Source organism: Gymnogyps californianus, chromosome 23, assembly GCF_018139145.2.
Source record: "Gymnogyps californianus isolate 813 chromosome 23, ASM1813914v2, whole genome shotgun sequence".
Classification (NCBI taxonomy): domain Eukaryota; kingdom Metazoa; phylum Chordata; class Aves; order Accipitriformes; family Cathartidae; genus Gymnogyps; species Gymnogyps californianus.
The window spans coordinates 637160-664503 of NC_059493.1; the positions used below are offsets into that span (position 1 = coordinate 637160).

Genomic DNA, 27344 nt, shown 5'->3' on the forward strand with positions numbered 1-27344 from the left:
CCTGTGGGAGTTACTGCTCTGTAGACTGGATAATGTTAGTGCACTGCTGCAATCAGCCTCACAAATGTGAGATAGAGTATGTGATGATCACACAAACTGGATTTTCTGAAGTAGTTAAAAAATGCAGGGACAAAACAGACTTCTGGCATTTGGTCTTGCAATGTCAGTGTGGTCCTGCATGCAGTGACTTAATCTGTTTCCCATGAAGATTGTATACTTTGCTCAGAGATACACCCCACACATTGCAGGGTTTTATCTTGGTATTAAAGACTTCTGGCCTGTACTTGGCTTCCAGAGTTTGGTGTCTGCAACTCAGTGGAACAACAAATGGGTGCCTATCCCATTTAGCCTGCAGTTGATCTGTCACTGTGCCTGGGATTTCTAAAAAAAATTAAAACAGATACCCTGAATCATAATGAGCTGTTGGGAAAAGCTTTAACCTTCAAGTCAGTTTGAACAGAAACTGAAGGTGTAATGTCCAAATAAACTGGACTTGCCAGGATGGTTTGAGATTGTGTCATTTTTTGTGGCTGTTTGATTACATTTGTACAGTCAAGTCAGCAAGCATAAGTGAGGAAAGTGAGCCAGGTGCAAGTCAGCTGCTCTGCTTCTGCATCAGGGGTTCGACCAGGGTTACACAGGGAATATTTATTTAGAAAGAAATGTATGGATATTGATGTGGGAGATGCTGCTGTTGTGATGCTTTCCCCAGGCTGTGGGAACACTGGGAGCACATCTGCTCTATTTTCCACATCCTTAGAAAGGTATCTACCCAGACATTAGGTTAGCCTATAACATTACCTTAGCATATATAAACATGGGGTTAACTCTTCCACCACCCCCCCCCCCCCCCCCCCCCCCCCCCCCCCGCTCTCTGTGTCTGGTTCTGCTATGCATGTCTTCACCTGGATATCAGCTCCTGATAAATTTGATCTTGGACCTAACAATGCGTCTGCATTCATTTCAGGGAACAGATACGCCAGGGTCTAGAAGAGCTGCAGAAAGTCCTTCCAGGAGGTGACACGTACATGCATGAAGGATTTGAAAGGGTAACTAGATGCATGCTATAGTGCCTCTAAACTGTGTCTGGGTGCTCCTCAGGAAATGTCAAACAAAGGAATCTGGTTAATAATTCTCTGGTAGGTAACTGGGGCTATTTCCCTCTTATGCAATAGGTACACTGAAGTGTATGCATTCAGTGTTGGAGCTGGTACAAGGGAGCTGCAAGCCCCACTGCTTATGTTTCTTTTTGTCTTCAGCTTTTATGGGGGGAGCTGCCTTTTCAGCTTAGGACAAGGCAGAAGGCTTTGGCATTGCAGTTCCAGATGGAACCATGTTCGTGATGGGTGGAAAGCTGTCTGGAGTCCTGCATGGGTGCTATAGCGGGCTTCTTAGAGTTGGGTGGGGGCTGAAGCCATGACTCTAGCCTGTTCTCACTGGTGGGCAAATAATGCTGCGCAGAAGTTATTGCCTGCTCTGATCTTCTCCTGTATATTTTACAAGCTCAGGAGTTTCTCTAAACCTGAACTCTTGAACCCCCTCCCACTTCTGTACTATACATGCATTTGGGAGGATTGTGGAACTGTTTGCCTATTGAAAATGCATGTGAACACACAACAAAAATTCAGGTGACCTGACAGAGATGCTGGCTCTTAACTAGGAGTCCAGAACCAAATCCCAGAGTTTGGTGACTTCAGAAACTTTGCAGGAGAAGTCCAAAAAACCAGATTTAAGTTCAGAACAGAAATGAAATTCATAAGCCAAATATTTTTGGGGTGGCCTACTTTTTAATTTTGAATTGATGCACACTGAAGCGTTTACCCTTCTACCTTGCAGAATATGCTTGTGCATAGATCAAGTGGGAGACAGAAGCATAAGAGTATCTCTCTGCAGTTGGTTTATTTGCAATTAGAGTAGTTGATCTAGAGGTGCTGGGGGATATTTATCAATGGACCTAGGATGTTTCTCAAGGAGGAAGGTGAATGTGATTTTCAGATGGCAGAATAGTGGGAGACTGCGTTATTGTTGGCCAATGGCCTTAGGGTTGGTTTGACTGAGTTACGCTTTAGATAAGACCTTGAAGTAACGCAATCAAAACCCTAGACAAGAAACTGGTTCTATGAAGCAGATATCTCTGAAAGCAGAGGTTATGTGCAGACTACAAACATGACATCCTCACTGTCATCTTCTCTTTCTTTCTGGTGCATGTGTAGATGCCCACAAAGTGTTATTGTTCATTTATTGCTAATAATCTTCTGATTTAATTTCAGGCAAGTGAACAGATTTACTATGAAAATGTTCACGGTGAGAGACTTTCTTGATCCATTGAATGTTTTTTTTCCTCTTTCTTTTTGACTGATAATTTTAATAGATTTGAAATGCAGCTTCAATGTGGGAAAGGTGGGAGGTGGCTCCTGTTCTTACAGGAATGCAATGCTATTCAGGGTAGTTGTTCCTGAAAAGGAAAAAGAACAGGTGGAGCTTTAAGAATCCAGAGCTGGAATGAATGTGTGTCAGGCCAAAAGTGAGAAGCCAGGCTGAGTGAAGGTGCCTACTCTTACCAAAACTGTCTGGTACCTTATCTTGTTCTTTTTATTTGAGGACTCAGGTAACCATTTCTTCTTCCTTCTGAAACATGAGCATGTGGAGGTGCTGTTAGGTAAAAGTTTTTTTTCAATAAGCAATTATTAAATCCAGTAATAAGTGCAGACAATTGCAAAAATGTTTGTCCTTTCTTTCCTTGTAATTAATGTAAAAACTTTCTGCACTGCAAAGCCCGAAGTAGAACTAGAAACATTGCTTCTTGGAAACCAGGAGATAGGTGACCAGGCGTTTGAGTACAAAGCCAGTCCTAATAGTTTTGCAGGGTCACTCATGAATAAAATGAAGTAGTGACTAAGTCTGCCCAGCTTTGGGACTCATCTGTAAAATATGAGTGCAGCAGAATGGAATAGTTAGCTAGAACAATTCGATTTGGGTTTGATAATGCTTTTACATGCTGGAATACATACTACAAGTAAACAGGTTGCCACCAAATGCAAGAAGCAGTGGACAACTGGGTCCTCAAGTCTGAATGTTGGCCTGTGTATTTTGTCTTTATTAGTTCTGTGTGTTTGTCCTTGGTCCGCTAAAAGGAGTGTTTATACTGCCTGCAGCAGGTCCAGAGGCTCCTGCAGTAGTCAATGGAGGGAGAAAGGCATCTTTGGAGGTCATTTGGGCTCCTCAGTTTGTACAAGAAGTGCTCACTTTTCTCCATTTCCTGCAGAAAGAGCCTAGACACTTGAGTTAGGCATCTGCAACGTGAATGACCCTGCGTGTTGCTTATTGTTTGTCAAGCACTCGACTTTCTTGTTGCATCATTACCACATTATTTAGAATTGGGGATTTCGAAGTGGCACCAAGAAAATTAGGTATTGGATCTCTGTTCTGCAGTAATTGAAGAAGTTGCTTGTTTGGATTTTTGTCTCTTCAGCAACAGCTTGTTAAAGGCACAGCTACCCGTAATGGCAGGAAAATGCCCTAGATGGTTGAAGAAATTTAAAGGTTGATAATTTACAGGCCTTGACATATTTAGCCTTTATCTTTTCATAACAGTGTTTGTGCAAGATGTACCTACAGAGCTCCTTCAGATCTGTAGCAAGTCTGTTGTCAGAAATATGAATTAATTCTATTTGGCCACTCCTGAAAACTAATGCAAACTTGTAAAACCCAAACTATAATTAATACAAGGGGAAGATGGCAAGGTTTAACTATGTTGCTGAAATATGTTACATAGGAAGGTTGAAGATTTTAGGCCATTTTCCTACCATATCCGTTTAAATCCCAGTTGAGCTTTTTATCACAAGATGAAAAAAATCTCTGGATTTCTTGAATTGACAGCATTAATAAAATCCGAAAAAAACCTAGGAACACTTTGCATTGTTTTTTTGATGGCTGCAGTCTAATCTACTGGTCTGAAATACTGAAATAGTTATGAGGGGCTGTCAGTTGTCATTGGCACATCAAAGTGCCAATGTGTGTACCAGAGTGTGGTGTAAAACTAGCATTGAAGGCAGGTGCCTGAGTGGAAAAAGTGTGCAGAAATTCATATCTTCTGAAAACTGGTTGGCTGAAGGGAGGTAAGGATGTGGGCTTGATGTCTGCTGTTTCTGGTCCTTTAAGTGTGCTAACAGGTCGCTAGCAGCATGTTTTCTAGGCTAGTTTAACAAATACAACTCAAAAACAACGGACTAAAGAAGTTTGTGTATTTAGGTTACAGAACTGCAAGTGTCATCATTGCACTGACAGATGGAGAACTCCATGAAGACCTGTTTTTCTACTCTGAGAGGGAGGTAAGTGCCTTACACATTTTTAGCCAGGGAGACAGTGAAATGTCTGGGCTTGCTGCTTTGAAGGCAAAAGATAGGGAAAACCTTTTTCCCTGGTAACAAAACTTCCCTTTGGTGCCCTTTAGGCATGAATCTTAAGGATAAACACTAACAGCAGCAATGCTTCTGACTCGTCAAAACTGAGACTGTTCATAGGAAAGGAGGGATTTTTAAACTTCCAGTTAAAAAAAAAAAACAAAAAACAAAAACCAACGAACTTGGAGGAAGGAATAGTTCACAGTTGAAAAGTTTCAGTATTTACTGGATTGTTCTGGGAAATACCTGGATCTTCCCACTTTGACTTCTTTCACAAGAAGTAAAGACCACAGAAGGAGGATGACTGTTGTTTCTATAATCTTCTGTCACATCAGAAAGCCTTTCAGATGATCAAATCCAAAATTTCCATGAATGTTTCCAAGATTCAAGCATGTATTCTCAACACCCTCATTAAATTAGCGTATTATGCAAAATGTTAGATAAACAGTAGGGTGAGCACTTGAAAGCTTTGCTGTATAGTGTTCTTACTAATGTCCTTTTGATAGTGATCTCTGAAGAGATGAACCAGTTTGCACTTGCCAGTCAAACAAATTAAGATGACCTAAACTTGGAAGATGGTATTGTTACATGAATTTGCTATGGACAGAATTTTTCCTCTCAGTCTGTCCAAAGTGCAGCTTTAAATCCAGTAACAACAAAAAGAATGGTTTTGTAGAATAAAACCAATATTGCTACAGCACAAACAAATGTGATGAATCTAGAGTTCCCCTCCTTGCTGTTCATCTCCTTTTCTTCCCTTCTGAAATCAAAAATGCACAAGAAAAACAAGTTTATTTTTAGAGGTAAATGAACAAGTTGAGAGGTCAGAAGTGTTATATTTGTTTTGGTTTGTGGAGGAACAGTTAGTGAGCTAGTAGAACGGAGATCCTGAACTCGGCTCTTACCCTGTGAGTTGCTTCAGTTGTTTGGGTTTAAGTTTCTGGGTGTAAAACTGGAATGATGCTTTTCTTGTAAAGCACTTTGCTATCTAACAATTTGAACTACTACAGTCTTCTGATATAATCTGACTTGCTACCATCTTTTCTGGGAATGGGTTTTTGGTCAGATGTTCCTGTTCTAATGAAATACGATTAAATGACTCGATTCATACTTACGAGGGCAAGAGCATTTAGAACAGTTGCTTTTTGAATAGTAGAGGCAACTTCATCTGCGTGGCGACGAAATAGCCTGGAAAAATCAAGCCTGTGGATGTTCCCCCTTTATTAGTTTGAGATGCTGTGTAAATAGTGGGAGTGATACAGTTTTGTAGCAGGTGGAATGAAATGTCTCTTCACCTATGGATTTCATGAGTCCAGGCACACATGTCTGAAATAGAAAATGCCAAAACATTTTAGGTTAAAAGAAAATGGATTTAGTCTGTCTTTCATCTGTTGGACAGACAAATGTTAGGAAGTTGTAGTAGCTAGGAAGGTGAGCTAATTAGGTTTTAAAAAAAACACCAAATACCTTGGATTTTGCTTTACCAAACAAATAGCTACTCTAGCAGCAGATAAAACCTGTTTTTGCAGAATCAGGGAGGAAAGCTTTTAAAGCTTTCTTTTGACAGGCCCCCCCCATGGCTCGTATTACAGAGAAAGACTAGATTTATGATTAAGACCTTTCAGAAACCTGCATCCCGTCACACTTGCATCCATGTCATCCTACCTTTCCTTGTTCCAGGCTAATCGGTCGCGTGACCTGGGAGCAACAGTATATTGTGTTGGTGTGAAAGACTTCAATGAGACCCAGGTAAATGAGGCACTTGTGTTTACTGAGGTACTTGGCAAAGGTGCATGTTGAACAGAGGCACATGCTCCCGAATCGCTTTCTCAAGACTTCTCAAGTGGTCTTCCTCTCCTTCTGTTGACTCTTTGACAGTCTGAAGTGTCTTGGTCTGGGTGTTGGGTTTAAGCCCCTTTCTGTCTTAATCTCCATGTGTGGAGAACTGTCCCTCTGTCTGCATGCCACGACGACTCTTGCTAATGGTGGAGAAAAGCAGAGGAAAAGACACATGAAGAATATCAAATCAGTCTGGCTTAAGCTGTAGGCAGAAGGAGGTTGTGGGGACTTTTTTTCCCCCGTAGAACTGAGGTATTACCATATAACACTTCAGTTTCAGTCCAGCTTTTCTTTCACAGGAAAACAATGCTGTAAAAAGCAAACAGCTTCATTAGTGACACTAATATTTTACAGTGCTTTCCCATTTGATAGTCTGACTTCTAAAGTTGTTATATGAATGTTAGTATGTCCATGAATTCAATTTCACACCAAGTGTAACAGTTGATATTGTATTTTTCTAACATGATTGAAACACTTGTACAGCCCCTAAGTGGAGTGCTGAAATACTTATTGAATTGAGCTTTTCCAGGTTTTCAGCTTTCTAACAAAGCTTCAAACACTGATTCAAAAAGGAGTCAAAACAAACTTGGTTTAGAACAATCTCCTTTTAATCAAAACCAGAGACTAGTGTAACCCGGAGTAAGTCATAGAAAAAGCAAGGAGGGAATAAAAATGGCAAAGAGACTAGATCTAAAGTAGCAGACCTCAAAGACAGCTGCTACTTGAAGTCATTTAGATGCTGAAGAAATTAACTGGAATTAGATGACTGTGTCTGAAGTCCCAGAATGCACTAGGAGGACGACTATGGGGAATGAGTTGAGGAAACTGTAAACATCCTAGTTTACAGAAGCAGCTGTATCTTGGCCAACAAGCAGTAAGCAGCTTTACTACCCTTCTCGGAGCAGGCAGAGGAAAGTTGCCTGGAGTACTTCTCCGGATACAAACCAGGAGGCTGGCAGTTTGGTGTTTTGCTTGAGAAGTGAGAGTTCTGACTGACATGAGCTGGAAAGGTGGAGCCAGTGGGGTTTAGGGAGGATTGTGTGGCTAGTCTGCTGCCTCCAATTTGCAATGCTACAGGAAACGCCAAAGAGGCCTGCTGGGTTGATGCTACCTCTGCCATGGGAGAGAATTACTATAACAAACGTTGGCCTTGCAGCAGTAAAACTTGATTCTGCTCCAGCAGATGCATGGAGAGCTCATTACTTCTGAATTGGGCTTACATTTTTGCCTTAACCCTTAGCGTGCTATTGACAAGTGAAGCTGCATGTAGCTCTCTACAGGTGATGTCCTGGTTCCCCTTATCTTACCACCACCTCATGAATGGCCCTCTTCCTTGTCATGTAGGCTTCCAAATGCTCTTCTGCTCCCTATTTCCCCCCACTCGGAAAATATCTCCTGTTGTAGCTCCCTGCTTTCTTCTTCTTGGCTCTCTAATGGTTGAGCCTAGGACAAACAGTCATATCTCTGTCCTGACAGGAAAGGTGAATCAGGCCTGTATCTCCAGGTGGCGTATAATTTGCATTAGTCTTCTCTATATGTGAAAATACTGAATCATTGTGATTAGTTCCCTGGTTTAAATGATCTATGTGCTGAAGTGTTTTGCTGCATTAGTGGCCTGTCATGTTGATGCTGTGGCCTATGTTGGTTGGGGAGTTACTGTGCTGGGTGATTTACAGTCATGTGGGAAACAGTTTTTGCAATGAAGATCATTGGGCTCTGGGCATCGGTGAAAGCCACGTTCTGCCTTGTCTTCAAAGTTAAGGGAAGCCTTTTCTGATTCCTGATATAGAGCTTGCTAAAATCAATCAGGCTAAAGAGATGAACTTTTCCATGCTTGACAAACCGTAATGCACTAGCAATCCATACAGAGTACTTGGAGTATTTGGGTTTTTTACTTGCAAGTGGATGAGTCTGGAGAAGTCTTAATTTGCTGCCTGCTGGCTAATTTATCTCATTCTTTGCATTTCTGTTTTATTTACTTTTACCGCTCTGTCAGCTGGCTAGAATTGCCGACAGCAAAGATCATGTCTTTCCAGTGAATGATGGTTTTGAAGCCCTTCAGGGGATCATAGACTCTGTAAGTATTTTTAATCATGTGTTTGCATGTGTGCATGTTTGTGTTAGCTTGCACAGTTGAAGGTTTAGTTTTTCTGTGTTCAGAAGGACCTGCTGACTGCTAATAAATCACTTAAACATTTGGTCCAAAGAATTTGGCCTTTATTTGTACTAATATTGCTACTTCAAGGTAGAGTTTATCAACAGGTCACAATACAGGAAGCTTTGAGGCCAAATATTATCTTTGTGTGTCTCCCTCCTTGATGGGAAGTAACTGACTGAATGGACTAGGCACGTGGTGACAGTTTATAAAATGGCTGCCAGACTGGGACAGCAGAGATGTGTTAGAGCACGTTCTGTATGAAGGATTAGGGCATGCTTGATTAGAATCCTTTCTGTCCTGATGGATGTGCTGCACTGCTCACCTGTTTAGAAAGGACGAAGGCATCCTGCTATGTGTGCCAAAATCCCCAAAACTTGGCTTTCTACATTCGGCCTCCTCACAAATGGGCTATTTCCCACCTCCCCCCCGCCCCAGACCTGGGTTTCCCGATTCAGATTGATCAGTTCCTGGCATTTCCTCTAAGGGCTGCGTGCAGCGTATAAGAGCTGGCCCATTCCTGAGCGGCTGGGATAAGAGCTAGCAGTTTAGCTGACAGAGGGAGGGGCATAGATTGATTCCTTTCCCATGGCTTGCGTACAAGTCATGCAAATGGCTCCATGGTCTTTACTGGCAAATAAGGATGAGGCATCCCTATTTCTAGCTCTAAAACTTGGAGCAGCCTAATACTGTCTCTACCTAGGACCAACGCTTCCCTTGACTGAGCAGGAAAGGCAATATATGAGAGGATGTGTGTGCCATTTTCATTGTAAGTGTAAAATGTGCCAAGCGTTCACTAGAAAACAGTATGTTTTCAGGTAGCTTTCAGTATTTTTCTGTTCCTTTTGCTCAGTCATATCTCATTACTGTTCTAATTAAATTGCTTCCCATGGCTACAAAGAAGGATGGGAAATCCTTTTAAGGATACATGTTTTGTTCATTTTGGTATAGGCTTTTTAATTGATAAAACACGGATGAAATATACAACTTGAAGCTAGGGAGGGTAGGTTCACCAGGGGGGTCTCAGATTTCTGTGTTCACAGTGGTTACACACTATTCTGACCGTGTAGTACCAAGCAAAACCGTTCCCTCAGCACAGGCTGAATTTTCCCTAGTGCTCTCGCATGTAGATGGAATACAATCCCCTGCGTATTGGTTTTCCTGGCACTGTCCAAGTGTGGGGCTACTGCCTCAATTTTCTTGGACAATCAGGTGTTGCATGTCATTTAAGAAAGCAACAAAACAACAAAAAACCCTAGTTTGCTTCCCAGCCCTGCATTCCCTTTGCAGCTGTTTTTAATGAATTCCAGCAGCAGTTCTGACTACCTTTCCAGTTATACCGAACACAATGGGAAGACTTCCGCCTCCAGGAACCTAGTCAGGAACTGCTTCAGCTGACTGGTGCAAGATTTTACCAGCCCTGGGAAGGAGGGTCGCAAGGAAGTGTAATTGTGCAGTAATGAATCTGTGACCTGATGATCTCTTGCATTTGAGTGGAGTGATTGCAGTAGGCTGGGTAGAAAGGAGGTGTGTAAAAGGAATGGCAAGAAGGACGTTAATCACTCTGTAGAATAACAAAGAATCTGTAGACTCCTGTTCTAGCTGGAAAATAAGCTCCCTCATTCCTTCTTTTCTTGTCCTTGCAAAGCACCTGTGTCTTCAAGCAAACAAACAAAGCATTTGTGTTCACAGGAAAGCATTTTAGCGTTGAAAGGGCCATAAGATTTGGAAGCTTCTTTCAAAGCTGTGTAAGAGTTGGTATAGCAAGCATGTTCAGCCATGTGTAGAGGAGGTTGGTTAGGCTACTATCTGCTGGTTGATATAACAGGGGAAGGAAAGAAAATGATGAGCCTGGGGGAGATTAGTGCTTGAAATCGCTCTAGAGATGTGAAGACCTGGGTTTGATCTGGTCTGCAGTGATTTGGTGTGAACTGCCCTGTATTCCTGCTGAGGCAGCCTGACTCTTCCCTCCTCCCCTGGTCATGAGAAGCAGATCTTTTTCGACCCTCTGTGTGTGCAGCGGTGGTGGCCTTAAAAGTCCCTCTGGAACGAGGAAGAGGGTGGGAGCTGGGAGTGGTGGGGCTTGAGGCTGGCCTCCACTGGGCCTCTGTATCTGCTGAGCAAAGAGGTTCAAGGTGGTGGGTCTGCAAAGTTTCAGTACACCTGCCCTTCCTTTTCTGTGGGAGCCAGCAAGCTTTAAGTTAGCAGCTGCAGGGAGATCTGCTCGGTGCTTTCAGAGGAGGACTGTCTCCCACTAAGCACCACCGAGCTATTCAGGCTGTGCCCTGGAGGCTGTGCTTAAATGAGCTGAAAATATAGTCCCATGCTGAAGTCATGCTTAAAAACATGATTCTTAGTGGGAGCTGAAGGTAGTCAGTGCACTGTAGGTTTTGGTCCTTTCTCTCCTGTGAGTGCCAATGTGACTTTTTTATTAAGCAAACCAATTGTTCTCCCTCATCGTGAAAAAGCCACTGCTAAAACTTCAGCTTCCCCTATATTTAATGGGGATTTTGTGTTTGTTAGGAGGGAAGAATCTGGTAGAGAAACAGACATCTGATTGCTATAAGCTGGGAAACAAATGGAAGGAACTGAAGTAATTTATTAATTTTTTTTTGCTGTGAAAAATTTCTGCAGATCATAACCTGTCAATTTAAAGCAAATGGAGCAAGTCTTAGAAGGAAAACCTGAAACTCAAGTTCATCTACTGCTCAGTATGTCTTTGGTAGGAGTTCTAGAGGCAATGGACCACAAAGCAATGTGAAAGTCAGGACAGGATCCTGTCATTGCTTTAAGCCTTTAACAGAAACTGACTGAAAGAGCACTCGCTTGGAACAAGAATACTCCCCGATCCTTGCCGCGTGTTAAACAGTGGCACTAGCTTGGAGCTTATCTCAAATAGAGATGTAATCGCGAGTCCCTTAGAAAGGATTGTCTGAGTGAGCTGCAGGAAGCCTCATGAAGCAGTTGTGATGTATAAGAAATGAAGTTGTATGAACTAGCTTGTGGGACTGTCTCCTGTCTGTATAAATTGTGCAAATGATTCATCCTTTTAAGTTTAATTTCCTGTGTGCTCCTTTTGGATCATCTTGCAATGTTGTCCACCTACCCTCAGTATTTTTCAGGTCTTGCCTCAGCTCTTAGAATTGATATGGCAGTTCAATGTACTCCTTTACCCCAAGAAATTTTAGCTTGGAAGTATACTGTCTCCGAATACTTCTGTTAAACAAATGTTTTCTGGGACAAACTGCGGTGCTGGGTATGGGTAGTGTGGTAACTTTTGTGAGAACTTGATGTGAGTGCCTAATAGACGAAGTATGAGAAATGTGGTGATTCTTTTACGTGCTCATCCTGAGCTAGCTGTTCAAACTTCACTTGCAAATAGATAAACTGTATATTCCCTGGTGCAGGGGGAGGGGCTGAGACCCCATGAATAGGGGGGAGAGATGAAAGACAGTTATTTCCTTTGCAGGACACGTCCTGTATGTCCAAAATCTGTAATGTACATAAAAAGTCTAAGTCAGCTATCTGCCTTACTGCTAAAATGTAGTCTGAGCTGTACGCATACACTGCCCAGGGTCAGCAAGCCAGGCTCTTTAAGCTTCTGCGGCCAGTAAGGAAGGAAGGGATCTCCAGAGGGCAGTTCAGAGCAGGAGCTTCACATAGACGTTCTGAATCTGTCTTCTGTCAGAGCCAGGCTTTCTACGTAGGCCAAAGAGAACGTCAACAACTCAAGCCTCTTGGCTTGGGTAGCTAGCCTACCCATCTAAAGTAGAGGATGTGAACCCCCAGTCTCAACTGTATAGCCTTTCTCATTACTTTTAGTGGTATATGATCACGCTTTCTAGTTCTTTCTTCCCCCAAATGCATCTTTAAAAAGGACTTAAATATATTTATTTTACTTAGCTCATGCAGATATTATTGGCCAGGAAACACTTCATAAATAAATTACTGTTTTGTAATTGGCAACAGACTTTGTTATTTAGTAATTCAACAGAGCTTGATAATGAGTACCTAGCCTCAGACTGTAGGTCACTCACACTAGCACTGATTAGGCAGTAACCTTCTATTAAACTTCAGCATCCTGTTTGCTAATTAGAATTCCCAAATTTGGTGGGAAAAAAAATTTAGAAGAAATATGCAGCTGCTGTGGTGAAGTAATCTGTCTGCATGCTGGTGGACCAGAATACTAAATGAAAGCTTCCAGCAGCTGCAGAATTTCACTCCCCTTCTTCCCTTTGTTTCTCAAAGGGCGCAGGTGACCTGCAGGGCCTCTCCTGGCTCTTGGCCTTTAATGCATTGCCTGGCAGAAAGCTAAATCGGTCACAGGTAGTGCTCAATTCGGTTCTGTCCTGGTAGCTGTGACAAATAAAGCCATGCTTCCACAAGGATGTGTTGCATTTTTTATTTGGCATGTCAACAAATATTAACAAGAGATCCTCCCAGGAGCCTGTGTGAAGCTGGAGCATAATTGGAGCCCCATAGGGTACAACAGGAGACTGATTTGGGAGTCTGAGCTTGGTCATTAAGCATGTGCTGCTGAAGACAATGGGATGCTTCCTCACCAAGAGTGAGCACGTGCTTCAAATACTTTTCTGCATGGATGCCAAGGCAAGCTGCCTTGAGGCCTGCAGTTAGTTACCACGTAAACCAGAACTGTTGTAGTTCTCCCTACGAAAATGAGGATGTGGAGTCAGTTCTCCCACGTACGCTGTTGGGGTGGTTTATAGGCACTCAGCTGGGAGATTGCATCACCACTCTTGCATGTTATTTTGCTTTCCTGGGGAGCCAGCCCGCAGTGAATGAAGTGCACCTACAGCCCACACAAGGCTGTGCAGTCCTGGGGAAATGAGAGCAGATTTGATGAAATCTTCTGCAATGAATATGTTGCAGTCCTTTTTGAATGTCTTTTTATAACGAGGAAGAGACGTAAAGGAATTCTTTTGCAGTTGTTACTGCTGCCTGCTTTTTACTTTAAGTTAGAGTGGGTGCTTGGAGCATTGGAAACTTATTATTATTCTAAATAAAAATAAATATTGCAGTTGGCACTGTAAAAAGTCATTAAGGCCAGCTTTTTATAGTCACGTAAATGGATTGGATTGGACTGGAAGGGAGCTCTGCATCATCTAATTGAGACACCTGCTATTCCGCCCCCCCGGTCCGAGTTGGCTTACAGCATGAATGTTTGCAAATGACTGAATAGAAGTCATGAATTTCAAACTTAATCATGTGAGGTTTTACTTATTTTTTTTTTTTTTTTTAAATGAAAGTATTGATTGTATTTTTCATGCATTTGTTCTCCAACTCATTTGCCTACTTCTCCTCTTTCACTTCACTGCTGAAAGGCAATGAGGAGAAGAAATATATATTAAAACATTTGGGGATGCTGAGGGAGCGGGGAACAGAACGTAAGGTGGAATTTGGGAAAATGTGAAAAGATTCTTGTCTTAAAGGAAGACATTTTTCAGTGGAGAGGAAAAATACTTGGAAAAACATCAACTCTTAGTTGTGCTCATTAGCCCCGGCAGTCACTTTGTGAGAAAAATGCTGTATCTTCAGAGGAGCAGAACCTGGAATGAGTAAGGGGTGGGTAGTAGAGGACTGACAGGAGATGGATGGATGGATAGCTACAGATGGATACTTCGGAAGAACGTTCTTACAGTCGTCTTTATTTTTTGCGTATGTTCCTTATTCTGCCTTTCAAATTCTTCTAGTGCTTTTCAGTTCTGTTCTCAACTGTTGACTTTCTCTTTTTTTTTCCACTTGACAGTTCCTGTATAACCCTGTTCCTGCAAATCTTCTTTCTCCTCACTTGTCAGGCTGCCAGCAGCTCAGATGGTCCTGGTTCCTTGGTACTCTTTCAGTCTCTACCAGCACTGCTTCTAAGTAACTCAAACTTTTGTTTAAAAGTTTTAAAAAATGAATCATGGCTCTATCTGTACCTTTTGCAATTAGGTATTTGAGGCAGAGAGCCGTGATTGTGGAGAAAAAATAGATTATCTTTTTCTTACAGAATTTATTGTATTGGTTGCTGTTCTTTCCTTACAGATGTTTCAATTTAAAGTTGGGAAAATAATTTTCATGTTGGATTTGAGTCATAATGCTTGGCTGACATTTACTTGCCTCTTGGAGCTGACCTAAATTTTGATCAGTATTACCTCGTCTAGGGGCTGCTCAGCCCAGTGCTGAACACCCACAGCTCTCGGTCGCTGCTGCTGTTCTCACAGGGGCTTACGAGCACTGTCACAAGCTTGCTGACTGTGTGCAGTGAAGAATTTGAGCTGGTCTTCAGAGCAGGGGAAAGGCTGCTGCATGCAAATAACAGCTTGAGCAACTTTAGCACCGTATGGGAATAAACAGTATCCAACTCTAGCATGCTCCTCGTGCCTTGCAAGCAGTCTGCCAAGCCTGATGCTGAAGTATTTGTGTAAATCACTGTCTACACGTAAAGTGGTTAAAGGCAGCGCCGACCCTTATGAAGACATGCTGCTTAATTTAAGTTTGGTTTAAGTAAAGAACAATTGTCCATACATCTTGATTTGAAATCAGAGTGCAACTTTGAGGATGCACTCAGGTATGCTGTCATAGATCAAATTAAAAACTCAAGAAGTTTGAGCCCCTGTGCTGAGACTTGAGAAGTGGCTATGTAGATATTCCTAGGATGTTTTAATGCAAAGGTAAACAGCTTAGCTTAAACTTGTGACGTTTTACTTGGAGTTTTGGGCTCCAGAATAATTTTTGAGAGGGAGGTGTGACTGCAAAGGGAGGGCAATGACATTGCCTCGCTAACCCTTTAGAGTGCACCTTAGTTGTTATGGATCATAGTCTGCATAATAACTTGTACCACGGACAAAGGCAAGCTTGTACTGAGATACTGGAGAGCGTCGGCATCCGTTGCCTTCCTCCGTAGCAATAGCTTGCTGTGGAAGAGCAATGGCACCGGTGTGGTTGGTTTAAAGTGAAAAGCTAAGATGGCATAATTGTGACATAAACGCAAAGTGCAATGTTGAGTTAAGCATTTAGGTGAGAGCAAGTGCACCCTCTCTGTCACGCTTTCAGATTTGTGTTTCTATAGAAACAAGTCTGAGGTACTTCATGACATTTTTTCTGTCTTTTAGATTTTGAAGAAATCCTGTATAGAAATTCTGGCGGCGGAGCCTTCCAGTATATGTGCAGGGGGTAAGTATAAATTGAGGCCCTAGTTGTTCATATTGCCTAAAATACATCTTTCTGTCCATCTCTAATTGCTAGAGAGTGCAAAAGGAACTAGTTAACTAGAACTAAATCTTTTGCTTTTTTGGTGAATTCCTTTTTCATCTTACAGTAGCTTGCACATTTCCCATTTCTGCCAAATGATGTCAAATGGGATTTTCTTAGAGAAAAGGCTTGAATTTGACAGTTTTGCCTAACTGTTTTTCAGTCAAACCAGTCTGTCTTACTCGGACTGTGCCAAACTTGAAGTAGATATGCTGCAAAATTACAAACCAAATCAGAAAATAAGACTTTGTGATTAGGCTTAGAGTTTTGCAAATTCATCATCTCAGAGGATTGTTGAGGGAAGTGCTTCTTAAGAAACTAGCAAGAAAGTCAAATGAGCACGCTTTGATCTAAAGGCTTCTAATATTCCTTGAACATTTCTTAGGTGCTTAGGGTTGATACAGTGACTGAGGACTAGAATTTAAACATCATTCAGCTGACTTGTGTGAATTGTACTGCCCCCTCTTTGTGTGCTTGTTCTAATATAATTGTGCTATGTACACTGTGGCTTTAAAGTCCTGGCAAGCATTTCTGCATTCAGCAGAATCCAGCCTTTTTCGAAGAAAGCTTGAGAACCATTTTAGCCTCTTCCATCTGCTTCCTGTGAATTCTTCACATTTTGTGAAGTGTACCCTAGCTGTTCATTGAATGTGTAGCAACTCATTAAGTAGAGAGGTTGGGAGCAGAGCTGAGGTTTGTAGAGAAGGATGAGTCCCTGACGAGTTCTGCATCTTCCTTTTTCTTAAGTCAGTGGTCCAAATAAGAAAGCCAGTTATTGATACTTCTTTGATTTCACTTGGAAAGCAGCTGCTTTAATCATCCTTCCTGCATCTCCCGTTCCTGAAGCAACTGCTTGTATACCTAAACCTATAGAGGTAGTCATATTTTTCCTAGCAGATGCGAGACACCAGGCTAAATGCCCAATAACTACCAGGCATCAGTTTTGCATTCCATGTGTGCCACTGCAGTAGTTTTGTTTTTTGAAGCCAGGATGGCGTAATTGACATGAATTATAGTACTTAGTCATCTATTTCTCATTCTGGCTGGCCAATTAAACAGTTCCTGTGTTAAAAAAGGCTCCAGAACAGGGCTCTGTCTGCCTGAGCATGGTGGATGATTGTTGCCATGACAGTCTCTGATATAGTGCAGTGATGTTCCCTACATGCTTGGGAAAGGAAACGAAATTTATGAAGATTCAGATCCGCTTTACACACTTAGAGATTTTTTAAAAAAATATGTTTGCATATTTATACAAGTGATAAACAATGATGCTTATGTAATGTCGTAAGCCAGAAGATGACTTATAACCATCATTTATAACCATCTTTAACTCTTTCTAATATGCTTGTCAGTTGCTTATACATCTTATCGCTCCCATTCATTGTGTCTTAATGAGAATGTAGGGGTAATGTACAGCTGTATCCAGCAGAGCCAGCTGAGAGGAAATGTAGAGGGGTTTTATAAAAACTGTTCACATTGGAATTTGGCCGGTACTTCACAAGAGGAGCAATGTTAACCTTGAAAAATGCCAACAGTTATTTAGATGCTCAATTCAAGGCCTCATCTCTGAGTTTGGGCAAATACTCCATTGCTCTCAAACTGCAGCTAATTTAATTACTTAGGACTTTGAGACTAATGAAAGTGCCATTGAATATGAAAGTTATGTGCGTTAGTGTCTTTTTAAAATAAATTTTTGCAGGTATAGCTCAGATACCTCCTGTTTTCTTGCTTCTGTGCACATCGTTGAAGAGTGGTGGTGGTTTTTCCTTTTTTTTTTTTTTTTTTTTTTTTTGTTTGTTTGGAAGGAGCAAACATGAGGGCTCCGTGTTACCTGGGGCCACTCTTGTACTGCAGACTGGCCCCAGACACTTGAGTAGCGAATTTCAGCAGCAACACGTCATTCTGAAATGCCAGTTTCTTGACGATTTGGTTTTGCATCAGTACAGACATGCAGGGTGCATACTGTATCTGTTCATTTCGGTCTCAAGCAGAGACAGGATCCCCGTGGTTAATCTGACATCAGTTCTTTGACTGTACTTGAACTCTCATTCCCCAGCAGTTGAGACTGCTGTGATTTCTCTTAAGTATTCATCAGCCCCCGCACTCCAGAACAGAGCTCCTCTCCCTCGTTCTTCCCAAATGCTCTTGGACAACACATAATGGGCCTGCGAGGCAGCTTCCCTGGCTAGTTGTGGTGGGATGATTTGCAACTTGGCTGTAAACGAGTGGGACCTGGAAGAGAGCCCAGATTCCAGAGCAAATCTGCTTTTTTTGACAAGTACAGTGTGTGAGTCCTTAAGGGAGATGAAAGAAGATGGGGACTGTAAAGTGCAAGGCGAAAACTTTGAATCTGCAAAAACTAGGTTCCTTGTTGCTCCTGGGGATTTTAAAACCAGGGTGGTGTTTCTGATGCACTGTGATTACTCCTGCATTGTCTTGGACAGTGAAACGTTTTGTGTTCAAACCACATTGACCAGCGAAACATCAGTGGGGATTATCTGAGTGCCTCTCCTAGATAGTAATAGGAATTGTGGGGGCTGTTTCCTTCGCCATGGGGAACTGCAGAGTTTGAGTTCCTATGTCTGCTGCCAGAACTTTTCTGGGCCTATGGCCCTGTTTCAAAATCTGGAAGTCTGAAAAACGGTGCTTTCCTTGCAAGGCTGTCTTAACGCTGGTGGCTGCAGGAAGTCTGTAAACCTTTCCCAGTACTAGGTTCAAGTAGTTGGAATAACAAGGGATGGTAGAGAGTGGTCTGAAAGACTTGTGAGGATATGATCTCATTGCTCAGCCCTGCTTGTTCCAAAAAGGACCGTTCAGTTCAGCGCTTAGGTGTTGGTGACTGTCCTCGATGCTTTCTGCTTGCGCCGCAGCTCGCGGTGACCTTGTAGAGTTGATCTGGAAGAATAGCAAAGAGGAAGACTTGGAGAAATGCCCACAGACTCTGAGATCATAGCCTTTGTCCAGAGACTAGAAAGCTGGTCGGTTGATGAAATCCCCAGTCATTGTATGGAAATGAGTCCAGCCAAGGACTCATGGTCATTGTACAGGCTAATGGGGCAGGATGTGACAAAACTCATGGCAACTGATACAATTTTGCAGTTACCTGGGAAAGTAGCACTTGAACTTCTCCAAGATATCTGTCACTGGAAGACTTTTTGTTCCCATGGAAAGATACTTTTGCCTTTCTTCACCCAAAACTTTCTGCCATTTAAAATGGCAACCTGGGGAGGGGAAGGCTCAGTGTCTCTGAAGCTTAATGCTTTCACTGCAGGTCAGTTAAAATGTTTCTGTTGTGTATTATTTCCTGTTTTTAAAACCTCAAGTTGCAATTGGGTAGGGAGAGAGTAGAAGTTCAATTTTTAACTATTTTTAAACTTAAAAATTGTTAAACTGCAAATTTTCGCTCCAGAGATCTCAAGTGAAAACTTTTGACATACGTGACTCATCTAAATGACCACTTTTTGCCTTGCTAGGTCTCAATAATCTATCATCTCTTTTGCTACAGAGTCGTTTCAGGTTGTCGTGAGAGGAAATGGATTCCGACACGCCCGTAATGTTGACAGAGTGCTCTGCAGTTTCAGGATCAATGACACAGTTACTCTCAGTAAGCTGTTTTGATTTTTTTATTTTTTCTGACTCTGCACTGGCAGATGTTCCCTTGCAAAACGTTTTGGATCTTCAAATGTGTTGACTGTGAAGGTAATAATTTAATTTTTCTTTAGAGGAAAATTGCTGGTGGTATTGTATGCTGCGACTCTGACAGCAAGTATGTGAATAGATAAGCTTGAGCAGTGGAGGGGACAAAATATAGAAGACAAGAAACTTGCCTGCGAAGAGTATCTATATGTGTCTTGCTGGGTTAAGTATGTAGTGAGATCAGGTCTGTTTCCCTCCTTACCTATATTTTGTGGTACTTCGTGGGCCTGGTCATGCAGCTTAAATAAACACTGTTGTTGGAAGCTGTATTGGAGCAGGGGCTAAGGCATTGCTGTGCTTCTGTGGATGCAGCTAGGAAAGATGTTTCCTCTACACAGTTCACCAAGCAGAAGAACCGAAGTAAGAGAAGCAAATTAGACCCTGAGTGTCTGGTCTTTTTGTGAAGTGTACTGAGAGCCATTTAGCTGGAAGAACTAATGATCCTATTGTTCTCATCTGTCATGCCTGCAAAGCCGCATAGGAAACCAGAAAGCATAACTCGTAGCTAATACCACCAGTGGCAGCAGAATTCATCTTTTCTAACATGGAATCTATTCAGAAGCTGCCCAATTGTTTTGGAGGTGGTCCTGACCCTTTTGAGTATGTAATAAATGCATGAATTAGTCTATTATGAATTAGACGTGTGAAAGTCTAATGGCTCAATGTTGGACTTGCTTGTGCTTTGAGCAGCTGTGTAATTTGCTCTTCGGAGCAGGGGAGCAGTTTGCTAAGGCTGTTTGCCCTGTGAGGAATGCCACTGAGCATTCAGGGCAGGTATGTTTATAGGACAGTGAGTGTATGTACTTTGTGCTGAATGGTTTTTGTACTATAATGCTGGCCCCCTCTGTAGTAGGCAGGTTCTGGAATTGCAAACTCTTGTGTCACTAAGCAGAAGGCTTGGCTGGCCGTGGTTCATGTTCACTTAATTTGGATGTGGTGAGTGTTGAGGACATGAAGAGCAGAAGCTGGAGGGCTAAGTGTCCAGGGAGGAGCAGGTGGCCCTGGAGGGGGGAACAGGGAAGGAGAGGGATCCAAGTAAAAGCAATGGGGGGGGGGGGATATGATGAATGAACTGTTTTGGAGGCATCTCCGTGCAGCCCAGAGATAAGCGCTGGAGATGTGTGAACAAGTGAGAGGTGGCTTTCAAAAAAGAACAGCAGAGGCAGCCACAGATTCATGCTTTTCCTTTTAAGCTCCATAAAATCAGACCCAAACCTGACAAGTGGCTAGAACTCCTTAAATCTGGATCATGCCTGCATTTAGGTGTTGAACCATGTTTGATTTCTCCCCAGAGTTCAGATCCAAAGTTTTGTTTGGATCATATATGTTAGTCTCCTGTAGTTCTCTAGAGCTGGGCAGGAAACCTTCCCTTCTCTCTCCACCTGGAAGGTTCCAATGGAAATGAAATAGCTGTTCAAATATTTAGAAGTTTTCTTTTCATCAAAAGTTTGAAGCCATGTGGTGCAAACCCAAAAGCTTTTGGGTTTGGTTGCTGAAAGCTGAGTGTTTGTAGCATTCTTAGTTTGCATGTCTGCTGTCTTTTTTTCAATTGAAACGTGAATGTCCCATATCAAACATATAATTTGGGTGAAAACTTCCACTTTGTGGAGGACCTACTTTCAGTTCAAGACAAAAGTTAGTGGAGGATTTTTCAAGCAGTTGTAGTTTATGCTAAGAAAGACATGGACGTGTATAATGGAAGTTATAGGAGTTACAAGACCACCACTCAGCATGACAGAAGCCCCTGAAGCTGCAAGATTTAGGGGTGCCCACGTCACCCCGCTGTAGCTTGGCCTGGCCTTGTTTTAAGTCCTGAACATCCCTCAGACCAGATATCCCTTTGAGAGACTTGTGGTGTTGATGGTCTCTAAAGCAAGACTGATTGGGTCAATGTGTGCAGCACTTCAGTTTTAGGACCACCAGGGGCCAGATTTGCAACCTGTGTGGGAGGGGATAAGAGCTAGGTTTGGTCCTTCCTTACTGGAAGGACATCATTGCTCTGTTTCCCCAAATTGCTTTCCATTTCTTCTATAAATTGCTTTTAAGAGCACAAAGGTCTTTGAGTGTGAGTTCAGAAGGCCTGAAAAACTTGGATCTTGGGCTTAATTTGAACTTTTTATTAGGAGCTTTAAAATAGATCTGTATCTTGAAGAGAAAAAGCTTTGGAAGCTGTATATGAAATGAGTAAACTCTACTACTCCTGGTTTACAGACAGGGGAACTGAAGTTACAGTACTGAAGGTAGCTTCTCCAAGTGAGCTAATCACAGACAAGCATGTGGATGTCCTGACACCCAGCCTAGTACTCTTCCTACGGGTTTATGGGGCCTCTTCAGAAGCTAGACGTTTGGTGCAGGTCTCCTTTCTCGATTGCCTGTTCTTCATTCATTTCTGCCTCCATGTCCATCCAACAATTGTCCTTCTTCTGGCCCCCTTTGCACTGTGAGTCCAAGGACAGGACTCTGAGCCTGAATGGAAGGTAAAAGTAGCTACTGTTCCTGCTAGCTTTGTGAGGTAAGGAAATGATATTAAAGCTATCCTTCTTTTCTCTCCTACATAAAGTCTTTTCAGCACTTGATTTGCTGTTCCGCTTTCTCCTCCAGAGAAGAGTACTTGCTCCCTTGTCATTAGCTTGAAAGTTACCTCTGTCACCTGAGGCTATGTTAACTGTGGCCTGCCGTTGCATCCCAATTGCTTCTCAGCTCAGCTTCCTCAGAGCTGGCTGGCTCTGGAGCAAGGCATTCATTCCTGGAAACATCCTAAAGTCTTCACAGAGCTAAGAATGTCATCCATCAGCTTTCCACTATTCAGTGTGTCCTGTCTATGGAGACACAAAAACATCCAGTGTTGCCAATGGGAGGAACTGTTTGCGAGGGTGTCGTGGTTTAACTCCAGCCAGCAAGTAAGCACCGCGCAGCCGCTTCCCCCTCCCCACTCCTGGTGGGGTGGGGAGGAGGAAAAAAAAGTAAAACTCGTGGGTTGAGATAAGAGCAGTTTAATAACTAACGTAAAATAAAATACACTACTAACTAAGAATAATAATAATAATAATAATATAATAATTGTAATGAAAAGGAATGTAACAACAAAAAAAGAAATAACACCCAAGAAAAGGCAAGGGATGCACAACGCAATTGCTCACCACCCGCTGACCAATGCCCGAGCAGCAATCCGTGCCTCCCGGCCAACTCCCCCCTGTTTATATACTGGGCATGACGTTCCATACCATGGAACACCCCTTTGGCTAGTTCAGGTCAGCTGTCCTGGCCATGCTCCCTCCCAGCTTCTTGCACACCTGCTTGCTGGCAGAGCATGGGAAACTGAAAAATCTTTGACTTAAGATAGGCGCTACTGAGCAACAACTAAAACATCAGTGTGTTATCAACATCATTCTCGCGCTAAATCCAAAACACAGCACTATACCAGCTACTAAGAAGAAAATTAACTCTGTCCCAGCCAAAATCAGGACAGGGGTTACCTCACTCCCAAACACTGTGACCTGGTGTTGGTGGAGGTGAGGAGGAAGACTCCTTCCTGTCTTTTTGTGTGCTGACTGCTTGTCTAGCTCAGTAATTTATTATGGTGTCTGTCATCATAATTTTGTAGTAGCTTTCAGGAAAGGTCAGCTTATCTTAGTGCAACCCATGGGCGTTTTTTGTTTGAAGCTGTCTTCCTGTGTCCACAAATGACTGTGGAAAGTGAGGATAAGGGCCAAATATGTTCCCCACCTTCTGACCTGATGCATTCATTGTGTCCTGAGTCGATGCACAGGTGAAAAGTGAGCTCATTCTCCTTGGCACTGCACCAAGACTTCTCAGTTTGTTTTGCACAGCCCTGGATTGTTTGATGCAGTGACCTGGAAGCAAGAGGCCACAAACTCAGTTTCTGAGTTCCAACTGTTCCCTGATGGAGGGAACTCAACAGTTGCTCACCAATGTTCTCAAACCCAAGTCTCTCCTGGTGAGAACTGGCACAGTTCTCTTAAGTTTAAGTTGCTCTCTGTGAGAATGTATCTCAGTGTTTCACTTTACTGGAGCCTGCAGGTCCGGCCTGTGTTCTCAGTGTGCCTTTGTGGCACGTAGCTGCAAACAGCTTAACATAAGAGTTAACTGAATGAGAATTTTATGGAAACCTTACGGAGGTTGGATAGCTCAGCTGCTTTTGTTTGCCTGAAACCTCTCAGCCTCTGATTGTATTGGGGAGGGAGGTATTTTTAAAGATAACAGTAAGCCAACAGTTCCTGAAACCTTAAATTATCCCCGAAGAGATGTAAACCAGCACAGCTAGGACTTGCTGAGGTTAAGGGCATGAGCTAATAGATTTTTATTAGGATTATTGGCAGAGAAAAGTGGCAGGTGAAGAGAGCATCAGCTCATAATGTTCATAGCTATGGGATAAAAAAAAAGGAACATCTGTAGAAACCATGAAGAATATTTGGCTCAGCAGAACTGTAATCAGATGCATGTTCGACAGCAGGGTGTTTTCTGCCAGCAGCAGGACCTAGGAGAATTGGTTTCAGACTGCACAGAGTTAAAAGTAATTATCCAGTGCAGTGACTTATGACTCCTTTGTGGTGCTAAAATGTCTTTGTCTACCCAGATTGTGCAGGATCCAGCAAAGATAGTTCTGGGCATAGAAGCGAGCTCTGTCCTAGGCAATTTAAAACTGAAAAGAGAGATGAAAGATTGGTGAGGAAACAGCATGCACCACAGCAGAGGTGGGGCTAGATCTTTTGCATTCTAGCGAATGCTCTGAATGCTTGGCCAAACTGATCCTTTGCACAAACTAGCCTGGGTTTTGGTTGGGTTTTGGGTTTTTTGGTGGTTTTTTTTTTTTTTAGCACCAAGTACCAGAAGTGAGGGAAAATGAGGCAAATACAGTGGGAGCAGGACTTTGCCAGGTATCAGCAGAGAGTGAGCTGTATAGGGAACTGTATCCCAAAACTGCCCAATAAATGCCTTCTAAAAATTATCTTCTGTTTTCAAAGCCTAGCAGTTTGCTCCATTTTCCCCGTCTTTCCTTTTTGCTGGCAGCACAGTACTTGTGATATCTTCTTTACTTTCTCACAGCCTGGTCACTCTTAGCACAGGAACATTTTGCTTTGCAGTTCCACTCTCTAATCCCTGATTTCCCCACTTAATCATGGCACTTTAACCCTCCACTGAATCTTTTTCCTTTTATTTTCTTATAGTGGCTTTTCCCTCTTTCTACTGTGGTACTAGAGAATGTCCATCACTGTGCACAAATTCCATCAAGTGTTTTTGGGAGTGTGACCTTTAGGAAGGACACAACCTATGCCTCTAATTTTTCCTAGGTGAAAACATATACCAAGGTGAGCTTGGCATCCTATTGTGAAGGGTGGCCCGAGTCATTGCTTGACAAAGAACGTGAAAACGGGAGGAATGGTCACGCTTCCCTCAAATGCTCTCCTAGCCTCCAACAAACTGCAGTGTAGGAACTTCTAAAACAAGACTCCTGCGCGTTTACCTCCAGCAGACTTCTCTGCAGCTGTCCAGGCCGAGTGTGGAGGAACAGGCACGGAGCAGGCAGGCAACTTGGGCTGAGTGAGGAGGAGAATCTCTGTGCAATGTGGAGTGCTTTGCCAAGCTCACTTATTTATACTGTATGCTGCTGGGAGACCAAGATGGTCTCTCACTGTGACATTAGTATATCTGTGCAAATAAGCATGACGGAGCTTATGGCAACAGCTCTGAGATTGGAGCGGAGCTGTTGCAGTGCTGGACCAAGACTCCTGCCTGGGAGTGACCCTGTTGTACTGCAGCATGGGCTGCTCTCCTGAGCTGCCAGTTGTGAGCATGAGCAAATTAATAGCGTGGTGCTTTGCCAAGTTCTGTTAGTAGCCTTGAAGCTATGTGTGCTTGTTGGAACAGAATTGTATGCACAGCAGATGAAGCCATCAGAGAAAAAGCGATTCCTTCCAGATCCCTTCTCTCCATCTAGAGATTGTTATGAATGTGATATCATTGTTCTGTGCTTATCTGTCTCTTCCCCCCATCCCCTAACTCTGCTCCGAATGGCTTTGGCATTCAAAGCTGATGTGTCCCTACACAAAGCAGAGCAATTATAGCATGATCTCAATGTGGTTTTCATTACAGCATTAACAAAACATTTCTTATTTATGGGTCTTTCTCGTAGGCAGTTTCTCTAGCTCAGAGAGTGTTCCAGTGTCTTTCTGCATTCCTGTCTCCCACAAAATGGGTTTGGAATAAAAACTTTGCTTGCAGAGTTGTCACAAGGAGTGGCGTAAGAGGAGGAGTCAGTCAGGATGAACAGAGATTGCGCTTTGGTAGTCGGTGCAGAGAATTATGGAGGTGTTTTGTCTCATCTGAGGTGCCAAAGGGACAATGGAAGTGCTCAGGCTCATGATGGCTCAGGGCTACCAATCTCCAGTGGGCTGAGGTACAGAGGAGAACTGCCTTCTTAGCACAGCTGTTCCTGAGGGAGTCTTATGTGAGAGCAGCCAGGCTCCCAGCCCCAATTTGGCTGTAGTAGTCTAATAGACCAGAGTCTTCTATCCTATAGTAACAGAAGACTAGGTCAAAGTGTTTTCTGGTATGTACTTTAGTTGAAGGCAAATCATAAATGCAAGGATAGCAGAAGGAAATTGTTAGTCTGTGATATATGGGAAGTTTGGCAAACAGCTTTTGCAGCCTTTTCTGGACTAAAATATCGCTGATATTGCGAGTCCAACGATCAGCACTTGCGATACTGTGGTGGCAATTTTAAAATGTTGTGCTTTCTTAAACCCTTCTGTAAGGGATCTTTGCAGTCGATTTTCAGTAAGCCAGTCAGTTCTTGGATCAACCATTAACCAAAGCAAAGGCTGTTAATTTTAGCTTGGTTACACGGCTAAAAGTAAGTACTACTATCTGTCTTGGTCGCCTTCTTTGGGTTTTTGTACCTCTCTTTTGTTGAGGTTTGCTCTTCTGTGTTAAAACATCATGCATATATTGAGGCTTTTATTATTATGGTTGGGAAGTACTCCAAGTCCTGGCTTGCCAAAAGGTTACACCCTGCTAATGGCAAAAGAAACTATTCACTAATGCTGGGAATAATAGATTTTACAGGCTACAGATAGTTGTTAAAAGGTGTAGGAATGCTGGGTAGTGAGTTACAGGAATTTGAGCAGTAGAAAGTACCTTGTTGAAAGGGCATCCACAGAAAACAGATGTATTTTTGTGAGATGTTTGACCCTTCTCCATTTCTGCACACCGCTCTGAATGGCTTATGCCTCAGGACTGACTAGTTTTAGTTGCCTATGTGTGCTGTGTCCTGTGGGGCTTTTTATACGGTAAGAACCTTATTTTGCTTGATGGAGTGATTAGAGGTGCATAGGTAAGGAGCAAATTGTGCCCATTACTGTGGGCAGACTTTCTCAAAAGTGAGGCATTGCAGTATTTCCTGAAGATGTCCAAGCTCTGCCCGTGATTGGCGTCTGAGATGTGATCAAGGCCTAGGCATCCTTTCTATAAGATTGGCAAAGGAGGCAAAGTGACTTCTTCATGGTTACACAGCCAGCTAGCGGCTGAGCCGAGAACAGAAATCACTTCCTGGGCAGCAAAGTCAGCGACATCGAGTCGAGCGCTCCGCCCCCCTGCCTTCCACAGCTCTTCCACCAGTATTGTCAGCTGAGAGGAGTCCAAACCACAAAATTCAGATTTTGGCACGAGATCTAGGCTTTGGGAGCTATCAGGCCCATCTCTTACTGCACAGGAATACAGCAAGCTTTTTCTGTAGCAGACGAGAAAAGCGGCATTCTTTCAAATGCATCCTGCAGATAAGATGCAATAGCAGATGAGAAGTGTTGTTTTGTTTGGTTTCCCAATGTAAGTTTTCCAGGAAGGAGTCAGATGGCCAGAGTTATGCAAACCAAATGGATCTTCTTTTGTTTAGAGCAAAGGAAAATAGTCACTCATTTTTGTGGTGAAACACAAACATTCTCCAAACAAAATAATCTCTGCCTGTAGCCAGCCTGGCC

At 42.8% G+C, this 27344-nt stretch overlaps 2 protein-coding genes across 4 annotated transcripts in view; both read left to right on the top strand.

The window, feature by feature from the left end:
* Positions 1-27344, top strand: part of CDS2 (CDP-diacylglycerol synthase 2) — a 161575-nt gene that overhangs the window by 131547 nt on the left and 2684 nt on the right. The gene's annotated exons all lie outside the window — the stretch shown is intronic.
* ANTXR1 (ANTXR cell adhesion molecule 1) overlaps positions 1-27344 on the top strand; it is a 111145-nt gene that overhangs the window by 12120 nt on the left and 71681 nt on the right. For all 3 annotated transcript variants that reach the window (XM_050910288.1, XM_050910289.1, XM_050910291.1), the window contains exons 4-10: positions 968-1049; positions 2271-2304; positions 4252-4331; positions 6084-6152; positions 8239-8319; positions 15513-15573; positions 19157-19255. In XM_050910288.1, coding sequence (XP_050766245.1) covers positions 968-1049; positions 2271-2304; positions 4252-4331; positions 6084-6152; positions 8239-8319; positions 15513-15573; positions 19157-19255 — 506 coding nt within the window. The remainder of the gene's footprint in view (positions 1-967; positions 1050-2270; positions 2305-4251; positions 4332-6083; positions 6153-8238; positions 8320-15512; positions 15574-19156; positions 19256-27344) is intronic.